At 38.2% G+C, this 20,389-nt stretch overlaps 1 protein-coding gene across 1 annotated transcript in view; it reads right to left on the bottom strand.

Annotated features, from left to right (window-relative positions):
* The window catches only part of CUNH12orf42 (chromosome unknown C12orf42 homolog), a 159,230-nt gene that overhangs the window by 2,693 nt on the left and 136,148 nt on the right, over window positions 1–20,389 (bottom strand). The window contains 1 exon segment of the mRNA XM_064379912.1: window positions 1,177–1,545. Within this exon segment, the coding sequence (XP_064235982.1) occupies window positions 1,177–1,545 (369 nt within the window).

The raw sequence follows: 20,389 nt of genomic DNA, 5'->3' as shown, positions 1-20,389 counted from the left end.
GCTTGAGCACTTCTAGTCCATGCAGTACATTCTCTCCTAGTTCAAAGAAAGTTCTCCTTTTTATTGAATCAAAATCTATCTCTTTTGTCTTCTGGTCAATCCCAACAAACTATATAAACATGTGAAGGGGAACCTACCCCAAAAGGTCCTATAAAGCAGGGGTGTCCAATCTTTTGGCTTCGCTAAGCCACATTGGAAGAAGAAAAAGTGCCTTGTTTTGGGCCATAAATAAAATACACTAACACTAATGAGAAAAAAAACTGACAAATAATCTCATCTTTTCAGAAAGTTTATGAATTTATGTTGGGCCACATACAAAGCCACCCTGGGCTGCATGAGGCCCACAGGCCATGAGTTGGACAAGCTTGCTATAAATGAAAAGACTACACAACATCAGTCTCTCCTTCTTCTACATGACAGCTCCTAGAATATTTGGAGATCCACATTTTTTCCTTACATTTTCTCTCCTCTAGTCTGAACATCAGCACCATAAGTACCACCACCATCATCATCACCACCACCATTAAACCCTTACTACGTTCAGGAAATTTTATTTACGTAAATCATTTAATCATAATCTTTGAAGTAAGAATTGTCATTTTTTACAGATGAAAAAACTGGGCTCCAAAAACACTTATGGGACTTGACAGTGGCTACAGAGCTGAGATGGGAGAGAGTTGATATCTGAGCTCAGTTCTTTCTGGTTTCAGTGCTTATCCCTTCTGGGCCATCTCCTTACTTTGAATCATCCCTCCTCTACCCTTTGCTATGAATTCACAACTTCCTTATCTGTAAAATGGGAATAATAATATGATCTGCCTGAATATTATATGAGGATTTAATAAAATAATACAAAATGCCTAGCACAGTGTCTAGCGCCTGGTGAAAGCTTAATAAATGGGGCTGGAATAGTGATGATAATAATAGCTGTTATTGTGAGGTACAATAACTGAATCAGCAAATTACCTGTTATCAACTCACACCTGTTCTCTCCTCCAACATAATGCTTGGCAACAAGCAGACTTTCATTGAGGAATGGCTACTACAGTTCTCATGATACCTTCTAGAATAGAACTGACCATGAAGTCAATATGTTTTCTGTTTATATTGAAGTTTAAACAAAATGTGACCAGTTGAAACAAGAAAAGTCAGTAATCACAATATGATACTTAATAGAATTTTTCTTGGGATGGCTCAAGGGCTGGCCCTTAGGTCTTGTGTGTCTATGCATTTGTATGCCCTCAGCCTCCAGGTGAACAGGATTTGCCGAGTACGCCCAGTTAGGCTTTTTTACTGGTTCTTCCAAAAATGAACTGTTCCAAGCTTACTTGGGTGTTCCTCTGGCTCTCCCTTCAGTTTCTCCTCTGACAGTGAAAATCAATGGGGCCTCGTCAGTTTCACTGGATGGTGCTGAAGAGGAACAGAGTTCTTCATAGCTTTCTTCATCAAAAGAAACTGTGCTTACAGAAGACCTGGGGACTATGTACTGGCAAGTAGAAAGTAGTCTTTTACACTCCACTGAACTCTGAGTCCTTTCTGAAAATACTGTAAAAGGCAAACACATTTGTTTGAAAAATGCACTCAATAACACCTGCTAAATTAACGGCAGGAAGGATGATGTCAGGTAATAATGTAAACCTTTGATTGCTTGATTTATGTTTCTACTCTGAGTAAATAAAAATGACAGACTGAGACAGCCGAGTAGGAGAAGAGCAGGGAGGGTCTGGAAAGGGAGGTAGAAGATTGGGGATGTTTGTGCTGAGTTTTAGTTATGTTGCAAGCACTGTGTGAGGCCTCAGACATGTTTATCACTGAATCCTTGCAAGAACCATATCTAGCAGATAGTAGTATTATCTCTCTTGTGCAGGTCAGAAAGCTAGTTTTGAGGCTTATGGGTTGAACTGTGTTCACCCAGTCTCCTCCCCACAAAATAAAAAGAGATATGTTAAAGTCCTAAACCCCCTCACCTGTGTATGTGACCTTATTTGGAAATAGGGTCTTCAGAGATGTAACCAAATTAAGATGAAGTCATTCTGGATTAGGGTAAACCATAATCTAATAAGACTAGAGTCCTTATAAGAAAAGGAAACTGAGACACACAAGAGAACACCATGTGAAGACATAGACACAAATGTGCACGTGTGTGCACATTTGTGTGTATGTCTGTGTTTGTGTGTACATGCAAATGTAGGATAGAGATTTGAGTGTTGAGATCTCTTTTGGGGAAAGGGGTGCTGTGAAAGGAATGAAAAGATACAAGATTCATTTTCCTTTATCTTATTACCCAAGCCAATTATTTTTGAGATTATTGCTTTCATATAAATAAAAATGAATTAAGGTTTGTTTCTAAGTTAAGATATTCTTCACAGTGGTATGAATGCAAGCTCTGAAGCCTGGTGAGCTGGGTGTGAATCCTGATTATACAAAATACTACATGTGTAGCCAGGACAAGAGTCCCTAGGTTTACTCTGCCTCAGTTTCTCATTCGTAAAATAGGAATAATCATATCTACCTCTAGGAATATTGCAACTATTAATTGTAGATTAGATAATGCACATAAAGTGCTTAGAGCAGTAGCTGGCATTTAGGAAACACTTAACAAATGTTGAACATTATATAGTATACTAGAGTTTACATGGAAGAATGCTTAATTATAATGATACATAAAATTATACAATTTTGATTTTTAAGAGGCAAAGAATAAAAACTGGAAGAAAATCAAATTAACAGTTGTTTCTCAGAGGTATAATTCAAACTCTGGGTAACTTCTGTGTAATATTCAAATTTTATGCACTGAATATGTATTACTCTTATAATTCAGAAATTATCTTTAATTAGACAATGCAGATACACTTTAGAGAGTCAATGTAGTTTAGCATTCCTTACCATTTATTTAATCAGATGACCTGTCACCTAACAGGAACATGGAATGAAATTAGTCATGGAGGGAACAGGATGACGAAGGATAAATGTTTAGAGCTTTAGGATCTGATTGGGTGAGGTGTTGAGCAGACTTGTCTGGGCAAATAAAGGGCAATTTGCAGGAAGGCATTGGGCCTGAGGTAGCATGAACAAATGACCTAGCTTGCTATGGTATAAACTGTGTCCCCTAAAAGGTATGTTGAAGTCCTACCCTCCTGTGCCTGTGAATGTAACCTTATTTTGAAATCAGGTCTTTGCAAATATAACTAAGCTAAAATGGTGGTCCTTAATCCAATACGACTGGTGTCCTAATAAGAAAGGAAAACAGAGACACAGACATGCAGGAAGAATTCCATGTGATAAGGGAGGCAGAGATTAAAGGGATGTACCTACAAGCCAAGGAGAACCAAGTATCACCAGCAACCACCGAAAGCCAGGAAGGAGGCGCTGAACGGCTTTCTCCTTCAGAATCCCCAGAAAGAGACAACCCTGCTAATACCTAAATTGGGACGTGTGGTCTCCAGAATTGTGAAAAAAATAAATTCATGTTGTTTTAAGCCAGGCGGTTTGTAGTACTTTCTTATAGCAGCCCTGGAAAAATAATTACCTACAATAGTTCCAATTTACACACGTTGTCCCAGAGTACAGTTGACCCTTGAACAATACGAGTTGGAACTGAGCAGGTCCACGTATATGGGAATTTTCTCCCGCCTCTGCCACCCCTGAGGCGGCAAGATCAACCCCTCCTCTTCCTTCTCCTCTTCAGCCTACTCGTCGTGCAGACAAAGACAAAGACTTTATGATCAGCCACTTCCACTTAATGAATAGTAAATATTTTATTATTATTTTCTTAATAACATTTTCTTTTCTTTAGCTTACTTTATTGAAAAATACAGTATATAATAAATATATGTTAATCAGCTATTTATGTTACCAATAAGCTTCCAGTCAACAGAAGACTACTAGTAGCTAAGTTTTGGGGGAGTCAAAAATTATAGGCAGATTTTCAACTGCATGAGGGATCTGCACCTCTAATTTCTGCCCTGTTCAAGGGTCAACTGTAATTATTAATATCAGCCCTTTTCACTCAAATAGAAAGTGTCTGGATATGGGAGATTAAAACGAGGGAAAACCAGGAATTGGTAGGTGTGAAATGGAAGAAGGAACAGGTTAGAGTTATTGAGCTCTACCAGGTAGAAGCGACTGTGCTGGCGTCTAATGACTTGTAGCAAGACACATATTCTGCATTGAGGGCACTGTCAGATGGCAAAGAGGGTGTTGGCCACGCCAGGTGCCCAGACACAGTCCTCTTGAGATACAGCTTTGACTGAGAGGGGAGACCAAAGCAAATGCTTTCAGAGGCCAGAAGGATGATAAATGAAAGAAGGGTCCAAGTGGAGATACCCTGGGGTGATATGTCCTGGGATAAGGGGTCAGAGACCTTCAGATCCTGTCTTTTATTGCCATGAGAGAATGTGGGTCCACTGTAGACAGTTGATGTAGTTTGTGTATTATTTGTACCCCACCCAAATCTCATGTTGAATTGCAATCCTCAATGTTGGAAGTGGACCCTGGTAGGAGGATGGTTTAGCATCATCCCTTTGATGCTGTTCTTGTGATAGTGAGTGAGTTATCCTGAGATCTGGTCATTTAAAAGTGTGTGGCACCTCTTCCCCTCCTCCCCTTCTCCTCTACTCTCTCTCTCTCTCTCTCGCTCTCTCTCTCACTCTCTCACTCTTTTTCTCTCTCACTCTCTCTCTCTCTCTCTCTCTCTCTCCCTTTCTCACTTGTTCCTACTTTTGCCATGGGACATGCCTATTTCCCCTTCTCTGGAGCCAATTAAATCTCTTTTCTTTATAAATGACCCAGTCTCAGGTATTTCTTTACAGCAATGCGCAATAATTTTTCTGGATATTCAAGAAAAGTAGAAATAAATATTTTTATGCACGTGAAAACTTCTGAGTTTTAAATGTTGGTAACGTTTCAGGGTTTTTTTAATGTAGTGTGAGATACACGAAGCATGACTGCTTTTGGAATCATCACAGGCCGCCAATATGTGTCTTTAGCCTATGCCAGCCTTGTAAAGGCCACACTATCAATTACCTCCTTTCATAGAATCTTCACCCCAGAACATGATTTTATAAATATTCAGCTTAGAACAGCGGGAATGCATTTGCATACCCTCTGCACAAGCCGATTTTAGAACTCTAGAAATCTGGTCTACCTCCAACACGTTAGGCTTTTCATTTTCATTTTAATTGCTTGCCTCATTTCATCTTAAAAAATGTCTACCAGAATTTGAAATGGTAGACAAATTTAGCAGGCCTTCTCAAATGCAGAGAAACATTTAGAATTTTTCAAAACAGTAGCACTGGATCTCTCGATCTTAAAGGAAAACAAACAACACTAGAACCAATAGCATTCTATCTGCCCTTGTTCTGTCGTTCAAATATCAAGAACAAGATGGAAGGCCTGAGGCACTTTATACCCTTTTGCGTTCCAGGAGTTATGGGTTGAAAGAGATCTTAAAGGACATCTGAGGCTGAGCCTCCACCAACTTCAATATCCACCTCTGCTTAAATACCTCCAGGAAACTGGATCTTATGACCTGTGCATCAAGAATTTCACTGTTTCTCAGAAGAGAAAGTAACTTTGTATCTGCAATATTAACAGGCACTGTGTGTGTGTGCATGCATGTCTGTGTGTGTGTGTGTGTGTGTGTATTCCCTATACTTAAGTATAGGGAATAATTGTTAAAGCCACTAGGTATGACGGGACAGGTGGAGATTGTGCTTATTTATTTAGTTTTTCAAGCAATATTTATAGCTTCTACCATATACTAGGTACTACCCAGTGATTATATGATTACCCAGGCCAATAGAAGGGATCACTTTGAGACTAAGTTGACCAGCTGATTTATTGCAAAATGAACTTCAGCACAGCAAACCAGAGCCTTCTAGTCTCTCAGACCCCTGAATGAACTTTGGGTTACCTCTATGATACAACTACAATTACCAGGTTGCCCAAGTGGCTAGAGCAACCAATTGTTTTGGCATTAAACAACCAGAAACAGAGACTGTTGGAAATGGAAAGTCCTTTTGCGATTCCCAATGGCTTTTATTAATAGTATTCTTTATAATTTCTCAAATCTACCATTCTAGATAGTGACAGAACGTGAGCCCAAATCCATACCCCATGACTTAAAGTCCGGTGCTTTTTGTTACATGACACATCTATTGCATCGAATACAGTATTTCTCAATGCTTGTGGCATATCAGACAATACCTGACATGCTTTAAAAAATACAAACACATGCTTCTACCCTTGACCAATCAGTGAGAGTGGGACCTCAGTATCTATTCATGGTAAGTCCTTCAGTGATGAAAACGTATTACCAGGGCAGGGAGCTACCGATCTCAGTCACTCATCAAAGATTTCAGGTGCTGTTGTTTTTATTCAGCGAAACGATCATGAACATACTAGAGCTATACAATCGGTAAAGTCTTTCTCCTCTGGCATCTTTCTATAGATGATCCTCATTTCAGAAACCAGCATCATTTGCTCCTTAACTTGCATGTTCTTTTACATTTTGTTTTCATACCAGTAACTCCACTTGAGCCTCACAAAAACTTTCCAGCTTACTCATGTTACTGAGGAGGAAACGGAGATTCAAATAGAGGAAGTATCTTGTTACACCCCCGCTCTTTTTATTTTATTTTATTTTATTATTTTTTTAAGATAGGATTTCACCATGATGGCCAGGCTGGTCTTGAACTCCTGACCTCAGTTGATCCACCCACTTCGGCCTCCCAAAGTGCTAGGATTACAGGCGTGAGCCACCGCGCCCGGCCGACACCCCCACTCTTAGGCAGTGAAGAAGCTGAGTCTAGGACCCAGGTCTTACAGTTTGGGGAGAGTTTTGTTTTTCTACTACACAATCAATGCCAGTAGTGTCAGAGGACACACATGACTCCTGTGAACTGGGCTTAATGAAGCAAGGTGGATGCTAGTGGTCACGGTGCTAACAACTAACAAATACTGGCCACTGACCATCAGCCAGGCCCTGCTCTATTGTCCATGCCTTGGCCCATAGAAAATGCTATCAGCATAGTTTCTAACATACAGAAGAAGAAATGGTATCTCTTAAAGGTCAAGTACTCTCTACATTGCCCAAAGTCCCAATGAATAAAATGAGCAGGATCAGAGTTTAAACCATCTGCCTCTTAATGGCCAGCATTCTTTTTTTTTTTTTTTTTTCCAAGACAGAGTCTCGCTCTGTCACTCAGGCTGGAGTGCAGTGGCACAATCTTGGCTCACTGCAACCTCCACCTCCTGGGTTCAAGCAATTCTGCCTCAGCCTCCCAAGTAGCTGAGATTACAGGTGCCCGCCACCACGCCCAGTTAATTTTTGTATTTTTAGTAGAGATGGGGCTTCACCATGTTGGCCAGGCTGGTCTCGAACTCCTGACCTCATGATACTCCTGACTCCTGACTCCATGACCTCACCTGCTTTGGCTTCCCAAAGTGCTGAGATTACAGGCGTGAGTCACTGCACCCAGCTAAGGGCCAACATTCTTAACTGCTTCCTCCAGCTTCCTCAGGCTGCTGACTCAAGGGCACAACTTTTCCCAACTACTGATACACCTGGGTTTTTTTTGGTGTGTTGATTGTTAAAAAATTCTTCCCAATATTCAAGTTTTGCCAGTTATTTTAATATGTAAGCCTCTCTGTGTCTTATTTTGCAGCACAGGACTTCCATTTGTTGCCAATTTTATTTGAAGTAATATTGTGGCAGAAGATTTCAAGGTACAATAAAATAAAGAATGCATTTTACGGAAACAACTTCTCATTCCCTTTGAGCTATAGAGTAGTTCATGATAAATCATGACAAAAGCTGATGTATTCATTTTCAGTTTTGATTCAATAGAAAAAGACAAGTATGGTAACTCCGATACTTTCAGCCCCTTTAAGATACCAGGGAGGTGACCACATCACACCCACTTCTTATAGCTATCCCTTAAAAAATAACTTCAATGTGTTCGTTTTTTCACTCCATCTTTTCCTCTCTGTCATCTAGCATGTTCGTATTATGAAAAAACTAGAGGCAATTGTCCCTCCAAAAAGAAGTGAAACAGAGACAATTAATTCCCCAAAGCTCATTTTGCCTTTTTCTCTAGGCACAAATAAGAGCTTGAAGTTGGGCCAGGCACGATGGCTCATGCCTGTAATCCCAACATTTTGGGAGGCCAAGGCAGGTGGATCACCTGAGGTTGAGAGTTCAAGACCAGCCTGACCAACATGGAGAAACCTCGTCTCTACTAAAAATACAAAATTAGCTGAGTGTGGTGGCACATGCCTGTAATCCCACATACTTGGGAGGCTGAGGCAGGAGAATCGCTTGAACCTGGTAGGCAGAGGCTGTAGTGAGCTGAGATTGCGCCATTGCACTCCAGCCTGGGCAACAAGAGCAAAACTCCATCCCCTCTCCAAAAAAAGAGCTTGAAGCTAATTGATTTCATCTCCATCATATCTAAAGTCTAACATAAACCTCAAATAGGTTTTCTATTAATGCTAAAACTCCAGTGTTACACTTTAAAAAGTATTCTTAGACCACATAATGGGGTTTAATGAAGGCTGCTATCTCCTATTCAGCTTTTCAGCTAGCTGGGGAGTTTAAGTCATTTTTAAGCTAATAGGGTTGAAGTGAAGAAAGAAAGAGTCTGAGATGCGCCACACCCAAGAAGTGGCAGAGGTCGGAGGCCAAGAGCACAAGCACTGGACCCAGACTGCTCAAGTCAAATCTACGCTTTTCCCCTTCCTGGCTGTGATACCTAGGCCCAGCTACTTAAGTGTTCTCTGCCTCAGTTTTCCCATTCATAATTCATAAAAATTCATAAAAATATAAAAAATTCATAAAAATAAAAACATAATAATGCCTATCACACAGGATTGGTATGCAGATTAAATGAATTAAAACACAAGAGTTTAGAGCAGTACCTAGCACATAGGATGTACTCAGCAAGTCTTGGCTGTTATTATATAATTGTTGTTATTGTTACTGAAACTGTTTCTTCCTCTCTCCCTCTATAGCTCGTGAATGACCTCTTTCAGTAGCAAGGACTCAAGTAGAAAATTATATAGTTTTCATCCATCCGGGGTTTGCCTCATCTTATGCATTTCTTCATTCAAAAATATTTACTGAATGAATATTATGTGCCTTGTCCTGTACTTGACCCTGGAGATATGACAGAATAAGGCAAACGTGTGCCCTCATGGGGCTTGCAATCTACAGGGGAAGATGGCAAAAGCAGGCCACAGTTACGTAGTTATAAATAGTAGTGAGTGATACCAATGAAAAACAAGGTGCTGAGACAGAGAAACCTGAGTGGAGACCTGTGAAGACAATATTTAATCTGAGACTGACCTGAAGGCTGAAAAGAGTTTAGTCATTTCAGGAACAGGAGAAAAAACAGGAAAAAACAGCCTGACAAGGCCTAAGATGTGTTTTCAGAACTGAGAGCAGCCCCGATGTCTGGAGAGAAAGGGCAGGAGAGGTGTTGGGATGTTGTACAATATGCGATAGAAAGCAATCAAGGGTTTTGAGAGCAGAAACCAGTTAGAAGGCAGTCAGCAGTCACCAGGTGAAAGGTGGTGGCAACTTTGATGTGCCTGATAGTTTTGTACAGTGAATACAAACAGTCAAACCAAGATCTGTTTACCTAGAGCAAAAGCCTCTGGAACCGTAAACTGGTAGGTGTATTTAAAAGGTAAATTTGATGAGCTGTTGGAGGCTAGTTACAAACTAGCTTGAGAATAAAAAACTTCTGGGGACCAGGTTTAGAGAGAACCTCTATTTTAGGGAGTTTTGCCTCAAGGAACACCACCAGTTTCCCAAGGTGAAAATCTGAAAAAGATTCCTTCGTGGATTTGACAGCAGGAAGAGAAGAGTAATCATTGTGAAATACACCTAGGGAATTCTTCATAACAAAAACATATTAGGGCCTTGTTCTAGCTAAGGGAAGGGAATCTTTCCCACTCCTGCCACCTTTAGCCTTCCTGTCTTACTTACCTGAGAGGGAGAAGAAATGCTAAGAAACACTTGTGAAGGTCACAGGCACACTTACTAAAAGACTGAGATTTAATCATAAGATTATAGACTCTTTCCCCTCCAACTACACCTTATCATCACACCAACAGGGCTTCAGTATAATAACAGTGGATTGCAGCTAAACATGTTGCAAGATGCAGCCTCTCTGTGTGAAAGGGTAGTTAGGGAATCTCAAAGTCTAGAGGATAGGAAAAAGAAAGAACACTGGACAAATCTGAAGCCTCTGGTCCCCACAGCTACAACAAACATTAAACACAACTCGACATCTAGCCCGTTTAACATAAAACCTCATACTAAAGATTTGTTTCTCCCAGTTTCTATGACCTGATACATCTTGCTTGGCTTTCAGTAAAAAATTACGAGGCATACCAAAGGCACAAAAAGATACATCCTAAAGAGACAAAGCAAGCCTAAGAACCAGATTCAGATATGACACAGATGTTGGAATTTTCAAATACAGAATTTTAAAATAGCTATGATTAATATGAGCTCTAATAGAACAAGTAGACAAAATAAAAGAACTGATGGCAAGGTAAACAGAATAATGGAAACTCTAAGAATCAAAAAGAAATGCTATAAATAAAAAACACTGTAACAGTGCCTTCAATGGGTTCATCTGTAGATTGGACATGGCCAAAGAATCCATAAACTTGAAGACAGGTCAATACGAACTTCCCAAACTAAAATGGAAAGAGAAGAAAAAACTCCAGGATATACAAGAACTGTGGGACAATTTTCCAAGGTGCAGCATATACATAATTGGAATACATGAAGGAGAAACAGAGGGAGAAAATGGAACAGGAAAAAATGTATGAAGTAATTATGGCTAAGAACTTTCCAAAATTAATGACAGACACAAAACAGTAGATCCAGACATCTCAGAGGACATTTAGAACATTTAGAGGAGACACACACCTTATAGAAGAACAAGAATAACATTTACAGTGAGACATCTATTGAACAACATGGTGACTACAGTTAATAACATCGTATTATGTTTTGAGCATTGCTAGGAGAACAGATTCCAAGTGGTGTCACCACAAAAAATAAGTATATAAAATAACACATATGTTAATTAATTTGATTGGACCATTCCACAGGTATATATATGTTTCAAAACATCACACTTCACACTATATATATGTATACACACACACACACACAAAATGCTTTTATATGTATATATACACACACTGTATATATATATATATATATACACATGCACACACACAAAATGCTTTTATATGTATATATACACACACACTGATGCAGTATATATATATATACAGTACAGATATAGTATATACATATATGCATACAGTATTGTGTGTGTATATATACATATATATATACCGAGACAGATAAACATACTGATATAAATGGTATACACACACACACACACACACACAATTTTTATTTGTCAATTTAAATTTTAATTGAAGAGAGATTACAGTAGACTTTTCATCAGAAATCATGAGAGCAAGAAAAGAGTGGAATAAAATATTTAAAATCTTGAAAAACAGAAAATGTCAACCCAGAATTCTATATCTGGCAAAATTATCCATCAGCACTGAAAGAAAAATAAAGACTGTTAGACACACACAAAAATGAGAAATTCATTGCCAGCCTACCTGCCCACAGGAAAGGTTAAAAGAAGTTTTTCAGGGAAAGGGAAAATAATATAGGTCATAAGTTCATCTACATAAAGAAGAAAAAACTTGGAGAAGGAATAAATAATATGAAATCTTTTTTTGTCTTATTCTTGATTGATCTAAAAGATAACTCCTCCTAAAAGAGCTTACTCCCCGTTTCATTCCAAAAAAAAGCCCCTTGTCCCCTCCATCATGTCTCCTTTTCCTGCTTTATTTTTATTTGATTAACAATATACCATATGTGTAACTGTTTACAAGTTTAATGGTCATTTCCCCCACTAGAGTGTAAGCTCCATGAGGGTAAGTACCAGCTCTGAGTCATATCCTAAGCACTTGACATATAGTAAATTCTCAAAAATTTATACTAGAAAAAAAGGAATGAATTAATGAATCCCTCATCTCTCCAATGAATGCTCTTCAGTATTATAGCATCACTCTTCTCCATGTCACCACATTGCCTCCATCCTCTTTTGCAGAGTTCTCTGAGGAAACCACTTCACTTTTCTTTCCTCAGAGATTGATCCACATTGCTCAGTTTATCATAGTCATTCATTCCAGCTCTAGTCACCACAGTAGCTTGCCCCAGTCAAAGATGGCAAACAAGTTTTGTCTCAAACACTAGACCCCCAAGCTTGGCTGTGGCACCAAATTTTCAAGAAGAGTTCTAGGACTGTGTCTTGGTTTATGGAGCATTTACTGATGTCTGCCATGGATGTGGGAAAGTACATTTGCTACAAAAGGAACAGGCATTTGTCGCAGCTCAGGTACTCTGCTAAGTATAAATGTGCCTTCAAACTATACTACAAAGCTACAGTAATCAAAACAGCATGGTACTGGTACCAAAACAGAGATATAGACCAATGGAACAGAACAGAGGCCTCAGAGGCAACACCACACATCTACAACCACCTGATCTTTGACAAACCTGAAGAAAACAAGCAATAGAGAGGAGATTCCCTATTTCATAAATGATGTTGGAAAAACTGGCTAGCCATATGCAGAAAGTTGAAACTGGATACCTTCTTCACAACTTAAACAAAAATTAACTCCAGATGGATTAAAGATTTAAACCTAAGACTTAACACCATAAAAACACTAGAAGAAAACCTAGGCAATACCATTCAGGACATAGTCATAGGCGAGGATTTTATGACTAAAACACTAAAAGCAATGGTAACAAAAGCCAAAATAGACAAATGGGATCTAATTAAACTTAAGAGCTTCTGCACAACAAAAGAAATTATCATTAGAGTGAACCGGCAATCAACAGAGTGGGAAAAAATTTTTACAATCTACTCATCTGACAATGGACTAAAAACCAAAATCTACAAAGAACTTAAATTTACAAGAAGAAAACAAACAACACCATCAAAAAGTGGACAAACAATATGAACAGACACTTCTCAAAAGAAGTCATTTATGCAGCCAACAAACATATGAAAAAATGCTCATCATCATTGGTCATTAGAGAAATGCAAATCAAAACCACATTGAGATATCATCTCATGCCAGTTAGAATGGTGACCATTAAAAAATCAGGAGACAACAGATGCTGGAGAGGATGTGGAGAAATAGGAACGCTTTTACACTGTTGGTGGAAGTGTGAATTAGTTCAACTATTGTGGAAGACAGTGTGGTGATTCCTCAAGGATCTAGAAATAGAAATACCATTTGACCCAGCAATCCCATTACTAGGTATATACCCAAAGGATTATAAAACATTCAATTATAAAGACATATGCACATGTATGTGTATCGCGACACTGTTTACAATAGTAAAGACTTGGAAACAACCCAAATGCCCATCAATGATAGACTGGATAAAGAAAATGTGGCACATATACACCATGGAATACTATTCAGCCATAAAGAAGGATGAGTTCATGTCCTTTGCAGGGACAAGGATGAAGCTGGAAACCATCTTTCTCAGCAAACTGACACAAGAACAGAAAACCAAACACCATATATTCTCACTCATAAGTGGGTGTTGAACAATGAGAACACATGGACACATGGAAGGGAACATCACACACCAGGGTCTGCCAGGGGCTGGGGGGATTGGGGAGGGATAGCAGGGGGTGGGGGGATTGGGGAGGGCTAACATTAGGAGAAATACTCAATGGAGATAACGGGGGATGGATGCAGCAAACCACCATGGCACATGTATACCTATGTAACAAACCTTCACATTCTGCACATGTACCCCAGAAATTAAAGTATAATAAATAAATAAATAAAAATAAAGAAACTGCAAAAAAAAAAGTGCCTTTTCCTTTTCCTGAGAGCGGGATATTCCTTCTCCCAATATCACTCAACCACCCCCACTTTCCCAGTAAAGAGACGCATGGGTCAGCGTCTCGTCATGCAATAGAAGACTGAAGAGTATTGAGATGTAGTTCATCCTCCTCCCACAATACCGCCTCTTCCCCATGACATCATCAGCCTTATTCAGTTGCATGTAAATCACAGAAAATCTCCAGCCTAGGGACACAGATTTATATTGGAATGTTTTATTTTTAAATGTCTGGGCTAGACTACAAATTGTTTCAAACATGAGATATAATTTTAAAAACAGTGGTCTGAGAGCCAGAGCATTTGGTTCTAGTGGATACATTGATTCACTGAATGAATGTCTCTAGGCCTTGGTTTCCCCATCTATAGAAAAATAAAAATTATCAACAAAGTCTTCTCCAACTTCAATAAGCCTGTGAGTTTCTAAGTAGTTTTTTTAAACTACACTGAAATTTTTTTTCTTTAATGAACTTCATTTATTTACTTTTTGAAACACTGTTACCATATAAAATTGCTATTTTGTAGGTCAAAAACGGTCAAATATAGGCAATTTCACATATTACAACTTAATATCATATGTACAAAAAGGTATACATACACAAGTTACCTTATACATAGTTTAAAGAAAATAAAAAGCCCCAGACTCACTCAGTTTCATTATATGAGTATCCACAATGTATTTGTCCATTCTCTTATTGACAGACATAGGGGTGAATCCCAGTTTTATGTTGTTTTTGTTTTAATATTACCAACAGGCTGGGCACGGTGGCACATGTGAGTAATCTCAGCACTTTGGGAGGCTGAGGTGAGTACATTGCTTGAGTCCAGGAGTCTGAGGCCAGCATGGGCAACATGGTGAAACCCAGTCTCTATAAAAATTACAAAAAGTTAGCCAGGTGTGGTGGCATGTGCCTGTAGTCCCAGCTATTCCAGAGGTTGAGGTAGGAGGATTGCTTCAGCCTGGGAGGCAGAGGTTGCAGTGAGATCACACCACTGCCCTGTAGCCTGGGCAACAGAGCAAGACTTCATGTCAAAAAAAATGTATTACAAACAAGGTTTCTATGAACACTCTTGTATATGTCTTCTTATACATGTATAAGTTATGCATGTAACTTAGTTTCTCTAGGAGTGCTAAGTCATGGGGTGTGCATATCTTCAATCTTATTATAGAATACCCATTGTTTTCCAAAATGTTTATACCAATTTACACTCCCACAAGCAGTGTGTACAGTTTTCTGTTGTTCCATATCCTTGCCAACACTTGCTATTACCTGAATTGTTTTTTGAATTTTTGCCTCTGTCAGGTAGAAAATGATACTGCTTTGTGGTTTTAATTTGTATTTTCCTGACAAAGAATGAACTTGAGCATCTCTCCTCCCACTAATCTTTCATCTGAATTGCTTACAAACTGTATAATCATGGGCTGAATTTCAGTCCCTTTCCTTTCTCCTGCCCCGTGTATTCTAACCAGCTGGCGAATAGTGAGTAGCCCTGGAGGACACAGTGGGGAGCTCTTGGAGAATCCACAATGTCAATAATGTGCCTCTAAATGAATAACCAGGAGTTGACCTTCAGGGATTGTACTCACACCATTCAACTGCTATGCCCCAGTGTAATATTTCACATCGTGCTAAAACTCTAGTGAAGCACTATTTTGCATGCAATTAAGTACCTGAATTATTGTTTCATCTAAATGATTAACTTACGTCAACCCCAGCTTGCTAGAGACACAAAAGGCTTGTGCTACCTGCCTACATTATCAGTCCAGACAACACCTTAGCTTTCTTATATAAGGTTGTTTCCAAGTCTTTCATTCTCCCCAATTGAGAATATACAATTTCTCACTGATTCTTTTAAAACATATTAGGGCAAGAAAAGGGCTGATATTAAGATGGCAAGGGCTGTACATGTGAACATTTTAAATCACATCATTCAATAGCACATATTCAGGAAACCAACCCTTCCTTATGTTTATTCTTTAAGAAAAAAAAGTTAAAATGTTTTCCCCTCATGCTAGAGAATTCAACAGGAATGATGATCTTTCTTAAATGATTCTATGGATAAATAATTCTGATGAATAAAATTAAGGAGAAGAGTGGAAAAAAAGTCACACAGGGAGTCAGAAACAATTGAAAAAGAAATCCAGACTACCCCCCAACCCTAGTCTTTGTTGAAGGGATCACCAGAGATCTACATAGATATTATTTTGAAATTTAGAGCTTCAACTTGTATGACAAGAATACACATGCTGAGTTTTTGCAATGCCTCTGTGAAACAGCAAAAGAACCCGACAAACCCTATTCTTGCATTAAAGCAACACACTGTGGAAAGCCTGAAAATAAACCATCTATGCTTGATTAATTAGGTTTGTAAGTATTGTTTCAGAACCAAACAATATTTCTAAAGATTTCAATAGTTCAAAGATTGCCCTATGGCCGTCTGGCCAATACATCTTCTAACACACGCGGTTTACAAGCATTTTTCTTCCCAATATGTTGTCTTCGGTTGGTGCGACATTGTTTGAGTGCAGGGCTATTTGGGTCATAGTGGTTTTCTCCTCCGCACAGCAGTGGTGCTGAGCACAGCACTTTGACCATACATCTTCCATGTCATTTCCATCAAAGGCACATGATACTTCCTGGTGACCAATCAGGAGTGGTCCAGCATCCTAACAGAGGGCATATTGGCAAACCAAGCTTTCTTAATGACAGCCATTGTTCAAGGCCAACAAAAGGGAGGTCCTGAATATTAACATGTGGCCTTGTGTAAAGGTCACCGGTATGGCACATCCATCATATTTCACAACCGAGAAAGAAAACGTTATAAGTTCTGTCAGAATCTACTGTTGTCCACATAAATGTATTAGGCTGACAGGTGACACCAACAAGGCAGATGATCTTGAGTGATGATTTCCTCTTTCAACAAACATCCTTTCACTTTGAAGCAGCAGCAGACATTACGGTGAAAGATAATGTTTAAAGAATATACCTCCAGGTCACAGGGGGGTAGAATAACCAGGCAACCCAATTGAAATATTAACTTAATGACATGTAATAATTACACCAAATGGTATCTCCTTCTAACAGGCATAATTTCCCACACTAAGAAATCACATATTTTAACACCTCAGCATCTTCAAGTGTCTTCTTAATAGTAAAGATCAGTAAATCCATGAAATTTCTATCAGTAAGATTTAGACTGTTGATACAGTTGGTAAAAGAGAACTTACTCAAAGGCCTGAATTTACTGACAACGTCACGTTTGATTAAATGCTATACAAAGCAAACTATAATGATAGAACTGAATGGAGCTAAATTACGTCACATGATTTCAATACTAAACCTAAGAGCAAATAGCAAGCTTTGTCACCTGACAATTCTGCTTAGAGACAGTTCTATATTCAATATTAGAGATATGAGGTTCTGGCCATTAAATACTATCTTTTTAAAAAGTTGGACTTTATTTCTAGTTAAGATATTTGCAAAAAATATACAAGGAAAAGATTAGTGAATAAGCACGTATCTCATCTGCTGCTTATGCTCACAACAATCTCCCTGTCCAGTTATTCCTTCCTGTATCCTCATTGGACACGTTATAACTGAATGCCTTAGGTGAGTACACATTTTTGTTAAAAAAAAAAAGTTGTAAATTTTTAGAGGGAAGAACATGCATCTTTATGCTTTTCTGAATCCAGCCCAGTGCCTAGCATATCACACTCTGTGAGTGTTCTATAGTTGTTAAATAAATGCATTAACATATAAAATAACCATTCTATATTCTTAAGAAGATTTTTTTTAAAATTTCTGGTTGGCAATGAATTATTAAACTTACACGGTAATTATGTTTTATTCTGTCTACACACACACACACTTTAAGTCAATGATCCTATGACTCTAAGTGGTTTAAATGAGAAATTTCTTAGTCTTATATTCCCTTCTCTGGCTGAAATGGGAAAATCACTCAAGGTGATACCCTACCCCCAACCATAGGTCATTGGTCAAGGTTTGTGTAATTGACTCATATTTGGACAATTAAACGCCTTTGATGGATTTTTTTTATTCCCTTAGGACTTAACAGACCACATCTCAGTTCATTTCTGGAGGCAGATGCTGGCAGCTGGCAGCTATTGGAGGCCATGTTTTCATATTTCACTGTTTTCACTGCAGAGGCTCCAGTGAGCAGAAGAAGATGACCTGTAGGAAGAATAAGAGGCACAGACGGAGGTCTTAGGACTGCTGAAGATACTGGCTCAGAGCCTCCCTGAGGCCAACCTCACCCCAAATTCCATGTGCTTTGGATATATCAGCCACCTCTCTTTTTAGCAGTACAGTTCAGATAAATCTCTGTAATGTCTAATTGAAATTAACTAATAAAACTAGTTGCTATTATTGTATTTCATTAACTGAAACTGCATTTTTTATAAAATGTTTAAAACTTGTCTGGCCACAACAAATGTCCAAATTCATAAGGATGCATTAGATTCATCTGTTATTTCTCTTAAAAAATGGAATGCTTATGAAAAGGATACTTTGATAAGTTGTGAAGACTTGTTTTATCCTCATAAATATGGCCAAACTTATTACCATCTCTTAATGAATTCAAAAAAACAAAAGTAACAATGACAATGCCCTAGGTAACAATGATGAATAATTGCATATTTTCTACCGGTTATAAAATATTGCTCAGTTCCATTCTATTTGTTCCATTCTGCAGATGATGAAGAAACAGGCTTACAGAAATTAAAGTTGCCCAACTTTTCACTGGTAGAACCAATCTTCTAGGCTGGCTGTAAAGTGCCTACAACCATGTCTAGTGTCCTGTAGATGCATATATATACCCATTAGTTTTCCTCCAACTCTTGTTTTACCTCCACATTCTGGCCTTTTCCTGCTAGATCGCTCCTAAATGCTATCAGGACAACTCCTGAAGCTGATTTCTATAGCCTCCCTTTCTGACTTAGGGCAACCCATGATCCTCTCTGCCTCTGTTTCCCATCAGAAAGAAAGACAGAAATAGTTATTATGTTCATCCAACAAAAAGGAAATTAATGGTTGATTAGATGCCTGTTCAACACAGTAAGGATGAAAACCAGTCTTCATGGTGAATTACTGAATTAGGGGGCCAACTTACAGTGCAGCTATGTCTACACAAAGCCAAACATACAGTCAATTCAGCCAAAAAAAAAAAAAATACAGTTTAGCAACAGAAAAAATGAAATTAGCAGATCAGGAATGTGCAGACAAAATAAAATGAAGAAATGAATGTCGACACAATGGCACAGTTATAGTCCTGGCAGAGTTTACAAACTTAAAGAAAGGAGTAAGAATGAGGCTTCTGATGCTCACTATCAGAAAAGTAGACATCCTACTGAATATGTAAAAGTAGATTCATGAAATTTGTGTGAGAGTATACGTTTCTCTCTTTCCTCTGATATTTCCATTTTTAGAATTCAAATTTAAAATGAAAATAAGAAAAAAGAAAGCTAGTATCCAAAGAACTGAGTTACACCCCAGCCCAGGATATTAAAAAGAAATACTCTCTTTGGTAAGTCTGGCATATAACATATTATAATGCAGTCATTCAACATGACTTAGTATCATATTTGGTGAATTAAATATTACCTTATTTTCTACAGGACACAAAGTATATTGAGATGTAGTTTATCTCTAGAGAGTTCTACATAATGAAATTTATCTGGTGTTCACACTGATTTTCCCATTCCTCTAATACTGTGGCAAAAATCAGAAAAATCATTTTAAAGAGGATTTCTTTAAAATGTGAAACTTTTTACTCTTTAGGTAGTAGTTGTTGATTAGCATTGAAGTGTATATGTGTCAACTGAGCTTTTAGGAGATGTCATTTTAATATCCTGTATCATTTTTAGATTTATGTTTTAATCATAAGCATTTGCAATATTATTATGCTGTAACATTTAGAGCCTATAAATTCTAAATAAGCTCTAAAACTGCATTAAGTTTTCATAACTACTAATTCAGTAGAGTAGAAGAGATAATAATGTATGAGTAATTTATCACTCTATTAAGAATAAAATACAATTAATTAAAATTACAGCTCATAATTAATAACTTATTAACTCTCCCACTCACCCTAAAAGAGTTAGTCCCAAGAGGTAGACAAAGGAAGCATTCTTGAAAACAAATTGGAAAGTATAGTTTTGTGAACTGAGTCCTGAATCCCAGGAATGAACACTCGCAGCTGCAACATGAACTGCTTTCTGTTACCTTAAATACTACTGGGCCATATGGAGTATTTTTGAGGACCTGCTATTTTAAAATGTTCTGTTCATATTTTATGCGATTCCATATGTCTTATCCTTACTTCAGAGTTTCTATTCATTTCCATAAAAATAAGATCTTTGTTTTACAAGTGCTCATTTTTCCCTGTCCCCTCATCC

The sequence above is a fragment of the Aotus nancymaae genome, unplaced genomic scaffold, assembly GCF_030222135.1.
Source record: "Aotus nancymaae isolate 86718 unplaced genomic scaffold, 86718_ANA_hifiasm-v0.15.2.pri h1tg000021l, whole genome shotgun sequence".
In the NCBI taxonomy this organism is placed as follows: Eukaryota; Metazoa; Chordata; class Mammalia; order Primates; family Aotidae; genus Aotus; species Aotus nancymaae.
The sequence above is the reverse complement of the archived record's forward strand: the minus strand, read 5'-3'. Positions and strand labels throughout refer to the sequence as shown.